The sequence below is a fragment of the Meriones unguiculatus genome, chromosome 1 (assembly GCF_030254825.1).
Source record: "Meriones unguiculatus strain TT.TT164.6M chromosome 1, Bangor_MerUng_6.1, whole genome shotgun sequence".
NCBI lineage: Eukaryota > Metazoa > Chordata > Mammalia > Rodentia > Muridae > Meriones > Meriones unguiculatus.
This window is the reverse complement of record NC_083349.1, coordinates 104,574,527-104,595,283: the sequence shown is the minus strand read 5'-3', so window position 1 is coordinate 104,595,283 and position 20,757 is coordinate 104,574,527. Positions and strand designations below refer to the sequence as shown.

General features: G+C 37.4%; 1 protein-coding gene across 12 annotated transcripts in view; it reads left to right on the top strand.

The window, feature by feature from the left end:
- Positions 1-20,757, top strand: part of Birc6 (baculoviral IAP repeat containing 6) — a 184,665-nt gene that overhangs the window by 29,548 nt on the left and 134,360 nt on the right. For all 12 annotated transcript variants that reach the window (XR_009584594.1, XM_060364456.1, XM_060364450.1 and 9 more), the window contains exons 4-8: positions 4,930-5,123; positions 8,323-8,434; positions 9,263-9,345; positions 13,362-13,745; positions 19,036-19,094. Coding sequence is in view for 11 of the 12 variants with exons in the window: in XM_060364456.1 (XP_060220439.1) it covers positions 4,930-5,123; positions 8,323-8,434; positions 9,263-9,345; positions 13,362-13,745; positions 19,036-19,094 (832 nt within the window). In the remaining variant the exon portion in view is untranslated. The remainder of the gene's footprint in view (positions 1-4,929; positions 5,124-8,322; positions 8,435-9,262; positions 9,346-13,361; positions 13,746-19,035; positions 19,095-20,757) is intronic.

Genomic DNA, 20,757 nt, shown 5'->3' with positions numbered 1-20,757 from the left:
AAAAGTGGCTGCATTGTCATCTTCTGTGGCCTGGTAAGGCTGCTCCCCCATAAGGGGGAGGTGATCAAAGAGCAGGCCAGTCAGATTATGTCAGAGGCAGTCCCTCTTCCCATTACTATGGAACTCACTTGGACACTAAACTGCCATGGGCTACATGGGGTTCTAGGTTATCTCCATGAATAGTCCTTGGTTGAAGTATGAGTCTCTGGGAAGTTCCCTGTGTTCAAGTTTTCTGGTTCTGTTGCTCTCCTTGTGGGGTTCCTGTCCTCTCCAGATCTAACTATTTCCCACATCTTACATAAGATTCCATGCACTCTGCCCAACAATTGGCCATAAGTCTCAGCATCTGCTTTAATAGTCTGCAGGGCAGAGCCTTTCAGAGGCCCTCTGTGGCAGGTTCCTAGGTTGTTTCCTGTTTTCTTCTTCTTCTGATGTCCATCCTCTTTGCCTTTCAGGATGGGGATTGATTGTTTTAGTCAGGGTCCTCTCTCTTGATTAGTTTCTTTAGATGTACAGATTTTACTAGGTTTATCCTATGTTACATGTCTCTATGAGTGAGTATATACCGTGTGTGTCTTTCTGCTTCTGAGACAGCTCACTCAGGATGATTCTTTTCCAGGTCCCACCATTTACCTGCAAAGTTCATGATTTCCTTATTTTTTATTGCTGAGTAATACTCCATTGTGTAGATGTACCAGAATTTCTGCATCCATTCTTCAGTTGAGGGGCATCTGGATTGTTTCCAGCTTCTGGCTATTACATGCTGCTACAAACATGGTTGAGCAAATGTCCTTATTGTGTACTTGAGCCTCTTTTGGATATATGCCTAGGAGTGGTATGGCTGGATCTTGAGGAAGCGCTATTCCTAGTTGTCTGAGAAAGCGCGTGAAGCCTCTTTATAGCTTAATAATTCAAATAAGGCAGCATGCTCAAAAGGGTTTTGGCATTATGAGGTGATATTCTGATGTGCTGGATCCACAGAAACTTCACCAAGGTTGTATATCCCTAAGTTTTCTTGGGGGAATTACTGACCCTTTCTGGCCTGCTGTATCTTACTGATGCATTTAAGTTCTTAGCTATTCTGTTTTCCAGTTTGATATTAATGGCTATGGAATATATCAGGATGGTAAAAATTTTTACAAGCTGGATTACACTAAAGAGCATGAGACATGGTCTGAATGTTGAAATTATGAAGACTCACTGTGCTTCCTGCCAGTTAAAAGTAGTTTTTAAGATTAGCACCAACAGTTTTCAGACAGAATTTTACAACTGCCTACTAGATTTCTGAGAATTAAACATTTTTTTAAAACATTTTTTTGTTTGCTTGTTTGTTTGAGACAGGGTTTCTCTGTATAGCCCTGGCTTTCATGGAACTCACTTTGTAGTCTAGGCTTGCCTTGAACTCACAGAGATCCTCCTGCCTCTGCCTCACAAATGCTGGGATTAAAGGCATGCACCATGTTTCTCATCCTTGGGCTGTGATGTTTAATTACCACACCTGTTGTTTTGTAACCCTCTTACCCAGCTGTTAATGTTAGAAATTTCCCGAGGACTAAGTATTGCATTTGTTAATTACTTTTGTAGGAATGGGATGTGCTTCTTGTCCTTTGGTGTCTTACTGATCCTCAGACAAGAGCAGCGTTAGTATGGGTAATTTCTCACTTGTTTGTGCCATGTCTCTTCCAGTTATGTCTTTAGGAACCTGAGAAATTAGTATGGTGTGGATTGGTGGACCCGCACATTTTAGAGACACTTTTGTACCAGAAAGCCATTGATCACATAACAATCACTAGTCCTCACATCAGTGACCACATGAATGTTTGTTTCATCGCTACTTTATTTTATTTTATTTTGTTTTTTGGAATAGGGTTTCTCTGTGTAGCCTTGGCTGTCCTGGACTTGCAGTGTAGATCTCTGTGGCCTCGAGCTCAGAGATCTGCCTGCCTCTCTCTCCCTGAGTGCTGGGATTACAGATGCACTCCACTACGCCTAGCTTCATTGCTACTTTCCTCCAGTCCTTGAGAGACGGTCTCACTGCAGCTCATGTCTGGCACTTGTAGTGAATTGCCCAGAAGACTTTCGGGGGTGGGGGGGGACTCCAAGTTATGATTTATAGTAAATAGTTAGAGTTTTACTGTAGGATCTTTTTCAAGTGGGAGTCAGACTTGTTTTATTTGTTTGTTTTTGGTGCTGAAGACCCCTTCAATGAGTAGGCTTCTCATTTATTAACAGGTTAAGTTTAGAAACTAGGTAAGAAATTTGTATTCTATTTCATTTTTGTGTATGATGTGCATGTGTGTGTGTAGGCATGTTTGTGCATGTATGTGTGCGTGCACGTGTGTGTGCGTAAGCATGTGGAGGCCTGAGGCTGATTTTAGGAATCGTTCTCCATCATTCTTTTGTCCACTGTATGAATTGAAAGTAAGGTCTTAGTCAGACCCAGACCTCGCCCATATTGTTGGTCTTTAGAGCCAGGTTGCTCCAGGGATTCTTTACCAAAGTGTACTGAAAAGGCAGCTCCACCCAGTGTTTTTATGGGCTTTTGGGGAGGCAAACTCCAGTGCTCAATGCTAGTTCTTGTACTTTTGAGTCATCATCCTTGTTTTTGTGATGCTGGGAATTGAACCTGGGGCTTTGTGCACAGTAGGCAGGCACCCAGCCATTGAGCTAGAACCCACAGTCTTCCTTCTTGTTTTGCAATTCAAATAGTATTTTTTTTAACAATAAAAACTTTCTGGTTATATGGCTTAGTAGTATTATACTAGTATGCCTAGTGTATACTGGACTGAAAAGGGCAGTTTTAATATGTGATGTGGACACAGAACATGAAGATAAAATTAATGTAGAGATTTATTTCTCTGGGACAAATATAGGTGGAACCTTTATATTCTAGCCCCTCTCCTGCATGCCTTTGTTTTCCATTAGTGTAACTTGTTTATAATATTAAGTAATATTTTTGTTTGTTTTTGTGATAGGGTCTTTTTATGTAGCTCTGGCTGTCCTGGAACTCGCTATGTAGAGCAGGCTGACAATGAATTCCCAGAGATCTGCATGTCTCTGCCTTCCAAGTGCTGGGATTAAGGGTGTGTTCCATCATGCCCAGCACTATTTTACTATTTTTTGAAATTACAAATATGTGTGTGTGTGTGTATGTTCATGTGAGTTCCAGTGCTCCCAAAGACTGGAAATGTCAGATCTAGTGCTACAGGCCATTGAGCCACCGGATTTGGGTGCATGAATTTTTATCCCTATCTCTAGCCTCGATAATGTTAACATTTCTTGGTTGTTATTGACAGTGGATTTGGGCTGGGACTTAATGTTTGTGACCATAATACTCATATTATAATTACTATTTCTAGGTTATGAGGAATACAGACATACATGTGCTAAGATGGATTAAATCTTCCCATAGAACAGTAATGATAATTGTACAATTTCTTCATTCATTCATTCATTCTTGGGTTTTTGAGATAGGGTTTCTCTGTGTAGCATTGGCTGTCCTGGACTCACTCTGTAGAGCAGGCTGGTCTTGAATTCACAGAGAGCCACCTGCCTCTGCCTCCCCGAGTGCTGGGATCACAGGTGTGTACCACTGTGTCCACCTTAATTTCTTTTTATTAATGGAGCCCTGAGTGCCCACTTTGTGCTTAACAAATTGTTCATGCAAGATGAAATAGTTATTTAATTGGTGGGCTATATCATATTGTGCTTTCTTTTGGGGGAAGAGGATACCTCCTAGAACTCAGGGCAGTTTTCCTGCCTCGGCCTTGTAATTGCTGGGATAACAGCTATATCCCATCTTATTTAGCTGCTGTCATCTTATTCTAATTTGTCCTTTTTGGAGTAGTTGGGGTTTCAGTAATTTTGTTTTTTGTCAGGCTGGGAATTGAGCTTAGGGCTTTGTTTATGCTGGGCAAGTACTTGGCCATTAATTCATGTAAATTATTTTTAAGCATTAAATAAAAATTTAGCTCTCTGGGTGTGGTGGCATGCACCTTTAAATTCTAGCACTTGGGAGGCAGAGGCAGGTGGATGTCTGAGTTCTAGGCCAGCCCAGTCTGTATGGTGAATTCCAGGACAGGACTATATAATATAGAGACCCTATCTCAAATAAACAGAACCCAAAACAAACAAAAACCCAAAACAGACAAAACAAGCCAAGAAAATTTAAAAAGTTAATTAAATACATAAATTTATGAGCTGCAATGTGATATTTTGACATATGTATACATTGTAGAGCTATTAAATAAAATGAAACATTGTATCACTACTGCCTTATAGTTTTGTTTCTTTCTGGTGAAAATATGTGAAATCTGTACTTATTTTAGTATATAGTAGGTTGTTATCTGTGGCCAGCATGCTGTATAAGTAGCATTAGGGCAATAATAGACCGCCAGATAGGTGATTTGCCAGCTAGATCATAAGCTTTCTGCTACTTTGTACCCTTTGACCAGCATCCCCATACTCTTACAGTAGCTGTGGTCATTTTATTTTACTCTTTGGTTCTATGAGTTAACATGGTATAAATTTCACATGTAAGTGAGATCATTTATTTGTCTTTCTGTTCTTGGCCTATTATAATTAAATTCCATAATGTCTTTCGTGTTTATCCATGTTATCATGAGTGATGGGGTTGCTAACTTTTAAAAGGCTTTTCAGTATTCTTCCGCATGCACTTGTCCACTCACCCACAAACCAAGCTCTTGTCTGTTCATCCACTGATGGAGCCCTTGCTTGCTTATTGTACCTTGGCATTTTAATAAAAGATTTAACCTTTTACTTTGTTGAATATTCTTGCTGTAAACAATAAAGTGATGGTATAATTGACTTTAGGGGATACATGGCTCTTTAGTTGATAGGGAAGGTAAGATTTTGGTTAAAACTGAGGAGAAGTATCCCTTTGCATATTATATTTCTGTTTTCTTTCAGTGGGCCACAGTTACATTTCATCTTCCTCATCATGTATTGAAGTCTATTGCTAGTGCCATTGTAAATGAACTTAAGAAAATAAATCAAAATGTTGCTGCCTTACCTGTGGCGTCCTCAGTGATGGACAGATTGTCTTACCTCTTGCCCAGTGCACGGCCAGAACTTGGAGTGGGGCCAGGCCGTTCTGTAGACAGGTAGGACCTTGCTCCTGGGGTAGACTGAGATGGAATTCCTAGGTTTTGGACTAACCAAAAACTACTACAAATCTGATTATGATGAGAATGTTTTCAAAAGTATATTTTTATTTATATGTAAATGTTGTGAACTGGTTGCTGCTGTTGAACATATCTTAAAATACTCTCTAAGAGAAATCATAAAGGGATTTCAAGATTGTATTTTGAAGATTCTAGAGCTGAATGACTGAGGAAATTTTAAGCCATTATTACTGTTAGGTGTATGGTATTTCACCATGGATGAAATTTGCTGACCTTTGAGATGAATTCTGACAAATACTGTGTAGAAATGTGAATATAAGTAAAGTGCTTACGGTTTTCATGCAGGAGGAACGCTGTGATATGATCAAGTATATTGTAATTATCTGTGCAATTCGCAAAGATAAGGAAATATACGGAGTGGGTATGATTAAAATGCATTGTATGCATCTGTGAAGTTCTCACAGCAAAAAACTGCTCAAAGCAAAAAAAAAAACCCACACAAAACCAAAAAACATAAAACAACTGCAACAAAACCCTCAGTTCATTGGTGTAGCTTCCTTAAAATTTTTATGCTGTTTGCCCTTGATTTAAACAGCACTATGAAAATCATACCTCTACCATCGATTTCTTTTTCAGATTTGTTCAATTCCTTTTTGGTAAAACTAAAGCTTATAATGTATTTGGTAAAAGTTTGACAAGTTATTTGATATTAAAAGTACTAAAGTTTATTTATTAATGTTATGGAGGGATTTAAAGCCTGAAACTGGCTATTCACATCTTCTGTCTCTTGTGTGACATTTTCATTGGATGAATTGCTTTCTTTGCATTTTCTGAAGTACATTTATTTATAAGTAATGTATGGTGATGCTACAAGTACAACACTGAATGAATTCATTTCTAACTGAATTATGGCTCTTAATCCATAGTGTATAGCAGTTTTTCCTTTACAATGTTTATTTGTCCTGTTTATGTTAAGTATTTTTATTAAGACACAATTTCTATTAATTGTATTAGCAAGTGATGAGGATTTTTATGTGCTAGAGCAATGTTATCTCTATCTTTTTGGCAAATTTTAAGCCACATGAAGTCTGAATATCAGGTGTGAAATGTTATGGCTATCATTAAAACATTGTTGCAGCTGGGCAGTGGTGGTGCAGGCCTTTAATCCCAGCACTTGGGGGGGCAAAGGAAGGCGGATCTCTTAAGTTTAAGGCCAATCTATTCTACAGAGCAAGTTCTAGAATAGCCAAGGCTACACTGAGAAACCTTGTCTCAGAAAAAGTAAGTTCATGGGACCTGTTTGAAGGGAGCAAAGAAAAAGAAGCTTATGATTAAAGCGTGCATTGTCTGGGAGCAGTGCAGATCTTGAAATTGTAATGACCTGTAGAGCTAGTTTGCAATTACAGTGCTTTCTAAAGATGCTACTGCATACTGTGATAAGTGTTGTATTTTAGGAAATGAGATCATGAGATAGGATTTTTGTTTTATTTGTAACAAACAACTTACAGAAGGAAGGGCTTATTGTAGCTTATAATTTGAGGCTACATTTTATCATGGGGGCAAGGCATGGCAGGAGCCATTACATGTACAGTCAGAAATAAGAGAACAGTGAATCCTTGTGCTCAGCTTAGTCTCGCTTTTCATTAACTCTGGAACCCCAGGCATTGGATAGTGCCTTCTAATTCTCTCTTTATTCAAAGTTCTCTGGAAATGCTCTAACAGATATGTCTGAGGGATGTGTTGTGTAGGTGATTCTAAATCTAGTCATAGGTTCCTTTTGGGTGTGCTGAAATATCCTCAAATACTAATTTCATGTAGTTTTCAAGTTATTTCATAAATAATCTACAAAGATTTTGGTGGACATAGTGAGTTAAACTAGCCTTGGCTACACAGGATACTGTCTTAACTTCCACTCTGGTAAATACATACATAATCTATATGTGAAACTTCTTTCTTTCTCTATTTCTCTTCCTTCCTTCCTTCCTTCCTTCCTTCCTTCCTTCCTTCCTTCCTTCCTTCCTTCCTTCCTCCTTGTTTCTTTCTTCCTTAATATATGCTTAATGCATGCTGGGTAATTGCTTTAAGTTCTAATACTGATGTCCCTCTCCTAGCTCATGCTTTTAAAAGTCAGAATGAGTAACCTAGAGCTATATTGTTGAAATACTGCAATATTGTTGAATATCATGTATTAAGTAATTAATTTTGGAGAGCAGTGGAAAAATGTGTTTTTTGTGATCTCTCTCTTTTATTGTCCTTTCACTTCATATGTGTACAGATGTAAGAGCAAGAGGAAGCATTGCTCTTAATGATTTCTTACTTGAAGTCTTTTGGACTTCAGTTTATTATTGTCTTTTTAAAAAAAATCACTTATACCCTGAGTTGTAGTTTGGCCCTGTGGGAAGTGAAGCATTTTAACTATGAAAGTGTGAAGATTTTATTGTTTTATTTTCTAGAGAGTCTCATTAGGCTATCTTCCAGCTCATGATACTTTTGCCTTAGGTCATGAATGCTATGATTATAGACTGCATTATGTTTTTTAAATTTTGCTAGTTTCTGGCCTTAGTGTTGTGCATATTTAATCCCAGCAGGCAGAGGCAGGCTGTAGAGTTTTAAGCTAGCTTAGTCTACATAGTAAGTTCCAGGACAGCCAAAGCTGCACAGTTGATACTCTGTCCCAATCACAATTGAACTGAACTGAAGTAAACAAAACTACTGAAGTTTGCTAGAGTATATAGCTCTCCAGAGGAGGATTTCCATAAAGAAAGATAAAAAAACGGATTTCTAGTCAAAAAGCAACCAAAAAAAGGAAATAAAAATGAAGCACTAATTAAATGTACATTCAGTATAGCGGAGACAGACACCCACTGTTAGCCAGCTTGTGTCTGTCCTAAGGACAAAGTGCAGGGCTCTCTGTTAGTCTCTTCATTTCCTGTTCTCAGATTATCAGTTAATTCAGTCTACCTGTGGAATTGTTTGACTGCTGTAAACAGTAATCACATTTTCTTTTTCTGTTCAGTTTGTAGGGAACTTACTTAAACAGTAATTTTTTAGTTGAAAATAAAACTTTAAAGATAATCATTCCCATATTTTTATAGATATTTCAGTAATTTTCTTTTCTGCAGTATTTAATAGGAGTTTTCCCCTAGTTTGATGTCTCATGCTGTTTGTTTACTTTTAGGGCATTGATGTATAGTGAAGCTAACAGAAGGGAGACTTTCACCTCATGGCCTCATGTAGGCTATAGGTGGGCACAACCAGATCCCATGGCTCAAGCTGGATTTTATCACCAGGTAAAAAACATTAAAAATAGATTCCCCCCCCTCCAAATGTGCTTTTACAGCCTTCAGTAAACCCAGCATTTATTTTATTTTATTTTTTATCTATTTTTGGTACAGACTAGCTACATGCTTGTTCATTTGCCTGCTTGTGAGTTTTGTTTGCCACATACTTGATTATGATGCTGATCCTATGTCCTACATCAGGAATGTAAGGGACAAATAATTACTGAGTTATTTGATACTTAATCTTTTTTTTTTATTTGTTCTTTTTGCTATCAAGTTGATGTGTTCTTTAAATGTCATTTTGGGAACTTTGTTTGGATATGTGTTATTTTCAGTATTTGACTTCTGCTTGTATAATTTGGTAGTAGAGTCTTGAGATAATGAAATAACAATCATTCTGCAAGGTAGGCATGGTGATGCACCTGAAACATTAGCACTTGGAGGCTTTGGGGTGTGGGGTGAGTTGCAGGCTAGGCAGAAATATGTAGTGAGACAACTGCATCTCTTTGTTTGTTTTGTTTGTGTATTTGCTTTTGAGGCAGGGTCTCGCTGCTGGCCTGCAAATTTATTTATGCACTTATTTAAGTATGAACAGAGTAATACTATAAATTATTGCTTTCCTTAGAACACAGTACTTGAAATTAGGAACTTATAAAAAGAGTTTTTATTGAAAAGCTGTTTTAATAATGATTGAATCTTCTCTTTTTCTCTTTTCTTCCCTTTCCCCTCTCCCCTCCATACTTACTTGCTTCCTTCTCTTCCTTTCTTTTCTTCTTTTCTTTCCTTGTCTTCCTCTTCTCTCCCTCCTTTATTTCCTTTTTTAACATGATTTTTCAGCCTGCCTCATCTGGAGATGATAGAGCCATGTGTTTTACTTGTAGTGTATGTCTCGTTTGTTGGGAACCTACGGATGAACCTTGGTGAGTCTTCCGTTTTCTGGGCATATTAGGCTGTTAGTAATATACAGTACTTCTAGATTTTACTTTTCTGAGATTGATATAATCTTTTCTTTTTGCTCTATGTTATTGTCACTGTCTTAAAACAGTGAGGTAGTCCTGTCTATATTCTGACTTTCTAAAATCTGCATGGGGAAAGTGCTAAACAATAGAACGAGGCTCTCATCAGACCACAGGCTGTGTTAAACCAACCCTAGCACTGTTACAGCAGTGCTCCATTGAAAAAGGCTAATAGAGAATCCATGCATGCCTGGGAGGTATTTAATAATACGTTTAAGTAATTTTTTAGAGGTAATTTTCAGCCTATGAATTATAGCATGCAACATTTAAGTACTTGATTAAAATTAGATATGCAGTGAGACCCAAGATATACTACTATGGGGCCCTATTTTAGAAAAATATAGTAGTAGTATTTTTTAATTAATATGTATGAATGTTTTGCTTGTGTGTATGTATGTGTACCATATGTGTGCCTGGTGCATTAGATCCCATGTAACTATAGTTACAGGTGATTGTGAGCCTCCATTTGGGTGTTGGAGCCCTGTGCTGGGAACTGATCCTGGGTCCTTTGTCAGAGCAATAAATGTTCTTAACCACTTAGCCATCTTTTCATCTTTTTTATAGACACTTTATGAGATAAAAATTATTATACCCCATCTTAAGCCTTTTTGTTTATTGATATCATTGTTTATTTGTATGTGTGCCATGCTTCTGGGTGTGTGCCTTACTATTGAGTGTGTGTGGAGGTCAGGACGACTTGGAGGAGTTGGTTCACTCCTTTTACTATGTGAATTTCAGGTTTGATTTCAGGTCTTCAGGCTGGAGTTGTGTGGTTTGTTTTTCTTAATTAAAGGGTCTCACTGTGTAGGTCAGGCTGGTCTGGAATTTGCTATGTAGACTGGGCTGTGTTCAGTGCTGGGCAAAGATTTAATTTTAACTTCTGCATATACATGTGTTGTCTGTGTGTGTGGTTTCATGTGTGCATGGATGCCTGCGAAGAGGATGTTGAATATCCTGGAGCTAGAGTTAAAGGGAGTTGTGATCTTTTGAATTGGAGTGCTAGGACCCCAAATTGGATCCTTTGCAAGAGTAGCAAGTATACTTAACCTCTCAGCCAACTTTGCAGGTTTTTTGTTGTTATTGTTTGTTTTAATTTTTTAAAGTGGTTCTTTGACTGCATGCATGTCTGTGTGGGGTGTCAGATCTCCTGGAACAGGATTTATAGACAGTTGTGAGCTGCCATGAGGGTGCTGGGGATTGAACCTGGGTCCTCTGGAAGAGCAGTCAGTCCTCTTAACCGCTGAGCCATCTTTCCAGCCCTTGTTTTTGTTTTTAAACCAGGGTCTCACCATGTAGTTATCTTGGTTGAACTGGACCTCATTTTATAGATCTGGCAGGTCTTGAACTGATTGATCATCGTAATTATCTCACTGTACTCTGTTACCATATTTTATTTTAAAATGAAAAAATAAAAGTTTACCAGGGGTACATGTCTAGTAGAAGATAGAAACAAGTTTTAGTTTTCAGATGTTACTTAGTTTGTACTAAAATTGGTTTGAAGTTTCCTGCTTATTAGTTGACATAAATGCAGAGAGCGTCCATAAACCAAAACAAATCATTATTTAATTTATATCTGAAAATTACACATTATAGAATGTAATGTATATTTAAATTTTTTATTTTAGTTTTTTGTTTTTTTTGTACGTGTATGTTTGTGTATGTATGCATGTGTGTATGAGGGTGCCTTCAGAGGCCAGAAAAGAGCATAGGATCTCTGGAGGTGGTGTTACAGGTGGTTGTGAGCTGCCTGCTGTGAGTACTGGGAACAAACTGACTCCATGGGAGAACACCTAGCACTATTAGCCACTATTAACTGTGTCTCTGACCCCAACACATACATGTATACATTTGTTGCAGGGATCTCAGTATATAGCTGAGGTTGGCTTCAGCCCCCCTCCCCTCAGCGACATAGGGTCTTACTGTGTAGTTTTGGCTAATATTGAACTCACTGTATAGATCAAGTCCTAGAACTCAAAAAGTTGCACTTGCCTCTGCCTCTCTAGTGCTGAGATTAACGTTTGATGCCCTTCCTGGTATCAGATTCTTGATTCTCCTGCCATCAAGCTCTGGGTTCAGAAGAATGTGCCACCATACCCTGTCGTTTTCTCTTTTCTTTTAAAAGTGAAGGCACGGCTTAAATGAGCTCAGGTTGCACATCAGCTCACTGTGTAACCCAGGCTAGCCTCAAACTTAGGTTAGCTATCTTGCCTCAGCTTCCCGAGTGATGGCATTATGGGTACCTGTATTCATTAACTTTTTATGGTACTTGTATTTATAACTTTTTGTGTTGGGAAGGCAGATTCAAAATTTCAACTTGGACAGGTCAGTGCCCATTTTGTCTTGACATGCTGAGGGTTTTGGCATGTTCCAGACTATGGGATTTTAAAAAACCCTCAAGAATTTGCTAAGATTCTGATGTTCTGAGTATACTGTTCTAAGTGCATAGGAGAGAAAGTGTGTTGCTGAGCAAGGGTGCTTTTCAAGGCTTTTAAGAGAGAAAATGAGACCTAGATATTTTGTTTGTGGGTGTTGAAAGAGCTACATTGTAGGGAGGTTGAATTCTTCACGAAATAAAAATGGGTATTCTGTACCCCTTGTCAATTCTGTATTAAGTTAATTCTTGTATGCTTGGTGTTGTGACAAGTTTGGCCATTGTAGTGAAAAACTGGAAAAATTTTATATGCGTACAAGAGTATAGTGGCCTCTGGGAGGCAGATGCAAGTGGATCTCTTGTGAGTTTGAGGCCAAGCAGAGATACATACTGATACCATGTTTTTCTTAAAAAAAAAAAAAAAAAAAATGCTATAGCCAATACAATGTGACAAATTTGTGGTAGGTGAGCAATGGAGAGTTAGAACTTAATATTCTTTAGTGATCACTGTCAGGAACATTTGGTATGTTTTTCTTTTATGAAAGCTGTTATGGAGTGGCCCACTCAGTGTCACTGGTGATTTAAAATTGCTTGAAGTAATAAACAAAAAAAATAATAAAAAGCAATACAAGTTTTTTTTTCCAAGTTAAGAAAAGCTTTTTTCCTCATAAGCTAATCAAAATATTTTTGAACTATATTAGTTAAAATCCTAAGAATGCTTATCTGGAACATGATAAAAGATTAATATGATTAGCTATAATTGAAGTTAGCTTTTACTTTTATTTTACACAGTCTGGGACTTTAAATATTTAAATAAAAAGTTAAACACAGGCAAGAGAAGGTAGAAAGGGGGAAATGAGCTGTTAAAGAATGTAGCTTGAATTTATGCTCGGTGGCATATAATGTTGAAGAGGTTATGGAAGATAGCTGTGCATTCCAAATGCCCAGGATGTCAAGATAGTAAATTGCAGGTGCAATGTAAAAAGAAATGTACCTGTTTTGAAGAACAGCGTGTTTTATGAGTAAAACTCTGTTTCTTTGCCCTGAGTAAGAAAACAAAATTCCATCTTCAGTAGCAGGGTCGTGTCCTCAGGTATTGCTTTGAAATTACAAGTAGGAAAATTATACAAGGAAACAAACAGCAGAAAACCAAAAGAAAATTTAAAAGAGTTAGGAAATTCGGCAAATAATTTTATCATGAATTGTATTATACTATTTATTTCACACTTGTACTGACTTCTAGTAAAACTGATAGCCAGTAAGCTCCCAGAATATGGATCATGCAAGTAAACACTGAATGGTTGAGTGAAATTGAGTAATGATATAAAGGTAAGTTCAGCTGAGGGCTGGAAATGTGGCTGAGTAGTAAAGTACTTGTTCTATATGCTCAGAGGCCCAGGTTTCATTCCTGTACTTACACTGCCACCTCCACCCTCCCTATCCACCAGATAAAAACATAAGATTAACACTTTTTAAATGTGTGCATAGAGAAGGCAGTCTTCAAGTTCCTGCTGGCTCTTCAGTAAACTTCCCTTCTTATCCTGTAAAGGTCTGAACATGAGAGACATTCTCCCAACTGCCCCTTCGTGAAAGGCGAGCACACCCAGAATGTGCCCTTGTCGGTCACACTGGCAACGAGTCCTGCGCAGCTTCCTTCTGCAGATGGAGCTGACAGAATATCTTGCTTTGGATCAGGGAGCTGCCCACAGTTTTTAGCCGCTGCGACCAAACGCGGGAAGATCTGCATATGGGATGTCTCCAAACTCATGAAGGTGCATTTGAAGTTTGAAATTAATGCCTACGATCCAGCAATTGTGCAACAACTGATCCTATCAGGAGATCCAAGCTCAGGAGTTGATTCAAGGAGACCGACTTTGGCATGGCTGGAGGACTCCTCCAGTTGCTCAGATATACCGAAACTGGAAGGAGACAGGTACGCGGTTTTGTTTCAGTAGTATTTGTAGTGGTACATGTTTTCTTTTTTGCAATTTAAAAACTCCATTGATTAATGAGCTAGCAGCACACCCCCCAAAAAAAAAACCATCAATAACTACCAAAACAAAAACAAACAAACAAAAAAACATGGGTCAAGTTAGAGAATAGAAAATAGACGTTTGGCTAGAAATCTGAAAGTGATGTGAAACTCAGAAGTTTTCATTCAGAATTTCTCTGATTAGTTGCATCTGGTGGCTGGAACAGTAGGGCTTTTATGAGTTGAATGGCAGTCTGGACCGTAAAGTGACAATTCTGTCTCAATAGACCAAAAAATAAAACACACTAAAGGAAATCGCACTGTGTATAATACACACTTTTTCTCCAGATTACATTTTTTTTAATGTTAAGTAAGTGAGACAAACAGGAGTTGGTAGAAATACTGTCCGTTAACTAAGGATAAATATATGATAATGAAAAACACAATGCCGAACAGCTAACAAACAGTATCAGTCACTCCATATACTGGAGAGGCTAAAATACATTTGACCAGTTATTCATTTTATAGTTCTGAAGGTACTCTGTGAATTCATTTCTGTGCAATAACTATCAAACTGTGTAAGTCTTGAGATAGGAAATCCCACTCTTGTCTCATTGCCACATTAAAAACTAAAACTTAGGCATAGTAGCCCACTGTTAAGAGTGCATATGTGTAGCACTGTGAGGTCCTAGTTCTGTCTTTAGTATAAAAACAGAGATTTAACAGAAAATAAAACAAGAAAAGAAAGTTGAAATATTGAAGTTACACCAGTGTTTAACTTAATTTAACTTAATTTTTACCAGATCTACAGAATAGTTTGTACCAAAGGATCCTGTTTTCTCTCTTCTATGTTCCCTCAAGTTCTGGAAGTGTTTGTCACTAATGAGTAGCAAAATGACTTTAGATGAGGCAAGATGATCTAATTATTTGGAATAGAGTGTGCCAGGAGTATTAAAGGAGACATGTCTCATTGGTTTTTGTTTTGTTCAGACACTGCCCTGATATTTTGGCTCTCTCCCCTCCCAGAGCTATCTGCACAGAGCTTGAGGCACCCTCGTTTGCTTCTTTGATAGATTCTTGGCTTTTGTGGCTTTCTGTTTATATGTAGGGGTTGGGGGTGGAAAGTTCAGGAAACACTCTAAGTTCAGGAAACACTCTTGTTTGCTAAGAATCTCCATTTGTGCGTTTGAATTGGACCAATTTCACGTGGCTTTGTTTTGTTGGTATAAACAGAGTGAAGGATTTAATGTAGTCACTCAGTGTGTGTTGAATAATAGCAGCTATCCCGGTGAAGACTCTACCAGTGGAGCATATTTAACTACGACTTGCTTGTCCCTAAACACGAGATTATCTTCCTCTTACCTGCTGGGTGTCCAGTGTCCTGATAAGACCGCTGTTACATCCTATACATAGGGTTTCATTGTGAAGTCTAGCGGGTCTGGTGCTCTTTATGTAGACCAGGCTGTCCTTTGCCACCAAACTGGGCCTGCCTTTAGTCCCAGCACTCTTGGGAGGCAAAGGTAGGTGGATTGCTGTGAGTTATTGAGGCTAGTCTGTTCTTCGAGGCTAGGACTACATAGAGAAACCCTGCCTCAGGAAAGAAAAGGGGGAGGGGGATGCGCTGCCACACTTGATGACATGTATTTTTATTAAGTGATACAGGATTTTGTTAAATGAAAATTATGAAATTTAATTAACAACTCAACGTACAAGTTTGTGTAGTTCATCTTGCTAATATCATGTGGAAATTGACTGACAGAAAAAGGCATTGGGCCTGAGATCTGGTACAGACTAAACTAAAACTTTATGACTGTTTTCTGTTACTATAATCTGTGAGAGTTTGAGGGGCAAGCAGTTTGTTTAGCTGTTGTCTGAGTTTTTATAAACATATTTGCTCATAGTACTAGAACTAAGAATGCTTTTTAAAAAAAATTTATTAAAGGATTTAGTTGTTAATTATGGAAGATAATGAAATTGGCTTGTCATTTTAAACCTTTATTTTAATTAGAACTTTGTTCTACATCTTGAATTTGTAGATTAAAAGTTACATCAAAATAGGCTTCTAGGATTACCACATTCCTCTTTGGGAAAATGTATGTACCCTTTATAAATATATGTGTACATACTAGGTTCATACGCTTTCGTTATTTCCAGCAGAAATAATACCACAGTGTTATATAGTTAAAGACAGAAGTTTAAAATATATCTAGGGTTGGTTGAATCTGTGCACTAAGGTGAAATACTTGGTAAGAAGTGGCAAAGTGGAACACCAAGTTGGGGGTGTACTCAGTTATAGAGTGCTTGACTAGCAGGGGCAAAGAAAAGTCTTGGGTTTAATTCCCAAGCTCAGTCTCTTCCAAAAAGGTGGGAAGGAAGGTCAAAGAAAGAGTCAGCTTTAGGTGACTATATTAATCCCAGCACTTGGGAGGTTAAAGCAGGAGAAAGGTCAGCCTGGGATACAGAGCTGATACCCTCTTTTAAAACAAACAAACAAACAAATCCAGGACAAAATACAGCATTGGTGCTCCATACCTGGTGTTTGTCTTCTTGTCCCCTTTCCCCAGAGGTAATGGGAGTCCTGTTGGATTACTGGTGAATAGAAATACTTCTGACAGTGTGGCACAAGATACAATATGTTTAATCTTCAGATATCAATTGTGAGTTTCATTAGCTTTAAGAACAGCATATTGGAGATTAAAAGTTGGGTTTAAAGTTATTAACAATATAACTCACATAGAATTACTTTTGACTATTACAAAGATTTGACATTCTCAGATTTATTCAGTGAAGATAATACTTAGTTTAAATAAAGTATCATGTTTCTCTAGGTGCTATACTTGCCATTTATATTTGTACTTTGAGACAGGGTCCTTTTTGTACTTTTCTATCCTAGGTTGGCCTGCCTTCTAAGTGCTGAGATACTAAGACATTACTGCTCTGCTTCGCTTTGTGTATTTTGCTGAGTTGACAAAGGTGTTCTGAATTTCATTTTTGAGGATGCTATGGCATAGATAAAATAATGATATTTTAAAACAAAGATAGTATTAACTAAACTTTGTAACTTATCTATGCTTTATCTTGAATGTGACTTTGTCAAAGAGTTTGTCAAGGAGTAAATATGTTTATTGTGGAACAATTGGCAAAGGCAGGAATAAAAATGAAAGGCAACCTAGAGAACCTATAATCATACTATCTAGTTCATTTGTGGTCTTCACTTTTATTTTATTTTATTTTTTTCAAGACAGGATTTCTCTGCGTAGCGTTGGCTGTTCTGGACTCACTTTGTAGACCAGGCTGGCCTTGAACTCGCAGAGATCCACCTGCCTCTGCCTCTCTGAATGCTAGGATCACAGGCGTGCTCCACCTTATCTGGCTATGTTTTAGAATTTTTATTATTAAATATTTTAGGAATAGATTATTACGTTTTGAAGACTTTCAGACCTCTGTAATGTCAACACTCCTGAATTCTTTCTTAAAAACAAAAACAAAACAAAACAAAACAAAAAACAACTGTTATCTCAGTATAGCTGGCCAATACTTGGTTAACACTAAAGTCCTTTGGTAGTTGAAACCTAATGTGTTCTTGCTTTAGATTTGCTTATTCTAGCTTCCAAGTACAGTATTTTTCTCAGAATTTAGTTTTTTTAGGTGTCTTAGTAGTTCTGATTAGGATTGAATTTTTGAAGCTAATTAGTAGGTGATATCCTAAGCTTGTTTTACATTCTTTTTATTTTCAACTAAATGATAATGCTTTTTATTTTAAACTAATGATGATAATGCTCTGTGGTAGAGTAGTTGCCCAATATTCACGAGGCTCAACATTGAATAACAACAACACCACCAATAAAAAGCTAATCATGTGAATAAGAGAATTGACTGTGATTATCTGTTAATACCATTTACAAAAACCCAAGGCACAGAATCTTTGTCAACATTGCCTTGGTAAACCTCTTAAAGACTTAAACATTGCCCTTGGAATGTTATATTAAATTCTTTTTTTTTTTTTTTCCAAGAAGAGTTGGGGGATTTTAGAGATAAAGCCCCCCTTGCTGTCCCGGAACTTAGGCCAAGGTCCTTTCCCTCAACCTCCTAGGGAGCTGGAAAAACAGGTGCATGCTTGATACTGTGCCAAGAGTCTGAAGTGGAGATTACCGTTTGTATGTAAACACCTAAGTACCATAGATTTCAGTACACTGTATTGTTTTAGAAAAGGAGAATGTCTTTTCTTTCTATAAAATGCATCTTTTATTTTTGTAATGAGAGTATGATGATTTAAAAAAAATACTGGTGACTGGTCACTAGGTTACAGAACTTGGCTATTATGTCTAAGAGAATGACTGAAGATTATTTCAAAGAGGGGACCTGACAGTTTCTTGTCCACCTGAGTGAAGGACAAAGCACAGATCACTGTCTTGTCCTTACTTCTGAGTTGTGAACTTCACCCTGTGTGTCTCACAGAACGAACACACACATACACACACACACAACCACAATCGAAATGAGTGTTGGTGTGAATGCATGTAGAACACATTTCACACATGTACATTAATATAGCTGTTCAGTTCCACATGCCTAAAGATTTTTAGAGGGTTCCTTTCATGCAAACTTTTTTATGTAGTCCTTCGTTTAATGATTTATAATTGTTTATGAATTATATATCAAATTTATTTATATCATATTTCATTTAGCAGTTTGTATATTACTTACGTTTGATCTGTGTGCTAGTGGTTTTAACACTGCTTTTCAGGGCTGAGGTTATAGCTTAGTTTTCTAAAAATATTGTAAACATGTATTTATTTTAGATTGTGAGTATTTTGCCTTGAATATGTGTTTGTGCAGAATGTGCATGTCTGGTATCCATGAAGGTTTAAAAAGAGGTCATCAGAGCCCTCAGAACTGTGAACCATCATGTATGTGGGTGCTGGGAACTGAGCCTGGATTCACTGTAGGAACAGCAAGTGCTCTTAACCAGTGAGCCCCTCGCTCAGTGTTAACCATGCTTGACTAGAACATGTAGGGCTCTAAGTTGATCCTCAGCACTGCCCGTTTTAAAGCTCAAGAGGCAAGCAATACACAGCTATCTCCTTTGGTTTCTTATGTGATGTATGTTATTTTTTTGGGGGTGCTGAGGATTGAACCCAAGTTCTTAACACATGCCAGGCTTCTACACTGTGCCTTATGTATATCCTTAGCCTATAAGGTTTACTATTTTTACTTTTAAGTTTAAATAGTTTTTACTTTGTCTTTTAAGTGATGATTTACTGGAGGATTCAGACAGCGAAGAGCATTCCAGATCAGATTCTGTGACAGGTATGTAAAAAACCTTAGACAATATATTTTTATGTCTTTATATTTATACAGTTAAAATATATCTTAATACCAATTAATTATCAATTTCCTAATGAAACTGAAAATCTTTAACTGATATACTACTTTAGTTTTCTATGTTATCAGAGTTTGAATTAAGTATAAGAACATTGTATCCCATAATTAAAATTTACATAACCATTTCATTTAAAGGGCCTAAAATATTAGATACATTAAATTTCTGTCATATATGCCAGGGGATGAAAATTGTACTTATTTTATTTGTATGCCATAGTTGTTAAATAACTGTAACATTTAAATAAATTTTTATGCTCAAATTAGGTGAAACTATAACGTCGTAGCCATTGTGGTATCAAGTAGATGCTGCCTTGCTTGCTCGTGAAATACTAAGTAAAGGAACATGGTTCATCATGTAGCTTGCTTTGTAGTTTAGACTGATAATGAGCTCCACAGTCTTCCTTCCTTTAAGCTTCTTTCTCCCTGTTGGGTTATAGGCAATATCTGGCTTATATGTGCCATATTTTTCATTATTAGTCATATTGGAGGCTAATGTATCTCAAAATGGTTTTATTACATTTTTTTCTTTGTGTATGTGTTTAAGTGTACTCATCTGCACATGTGCTTGAGGTGACTGGAAATTGATGTGTTGAATGTCTGTTATTTCTCCACCTTAGTTTTTGAAACAGTATCACTGTGTCTCTGTCTCTGTCTGTCTGTCTCTCTCCATGGTTTTACTGTATATCTTGGCTCTCCTGGAACTCAGTCTGTACACCAACCTGGTTTCAAAATCACAGAGACCTGCCTGTCTCTGCCTGTCAAGTGTTGGGATTAAAGGTGTGTGCCACTACCTGGTTTCTTGTTAAACTGGGAGCTTGTCGATTTGACTTGGCTAGCTGGCCAGCAAGCTTCAGGGTTCCACTGGTTTGTGTGTCTTCCAGTGCTGGAGTTACAAATAGATACTGCCATACTTAGCTTTACATGGGTGCTTGGAATCTGAACTTCACAACTTTAAGCTTACAGTTGAGTCATCTGCCCCTACTACATCACGTTAGAATATAGAACCCACTCTGCTTATTATTACAGGTATATTTATATTTTTCTAATTACATTTTCTAAACTACAAAAATAATGTTTAACATGCATTAAAGAATTGTGCACACCGTACCTGAGAAGTGCCCAGTTTTTAAAAAGTGATGGTTATTGTGACTTTAATGTCATGAACATGTCAAGGACATGTAACATACTTCATGTCTTTAGAAGAAACATGAGTTGTGTAATATAGTAGTTTAAAAGTATAGTTATTATAAAGTAGTGAATGTTTTCTAAATTCTGATTTGTCATGAAATAGTTTTGAGGTTGCTAAGGAGAAGGTTGCACTGATTTTGGTTTAACACTCATTTTTCAAATTTTTAGTTCTGGAACACAACCAAAAGTAATGAAAATATCCTAGTGATACAGAGATATAATTCTAGAAAAGGAATTGATTCCATTTAGAAAGTTTAGACTAGGCTGTCAGGGTGGTTCAGCAGGTCGTTGATGCTTACTGCCAAGTCTGATGACCTGGGTATTATCTCTGAGAACTGTTGGTGGAAGGAGACATCAGAATCCCACAAGTTGTCCTTGGACCTTTACACACACTCCATGG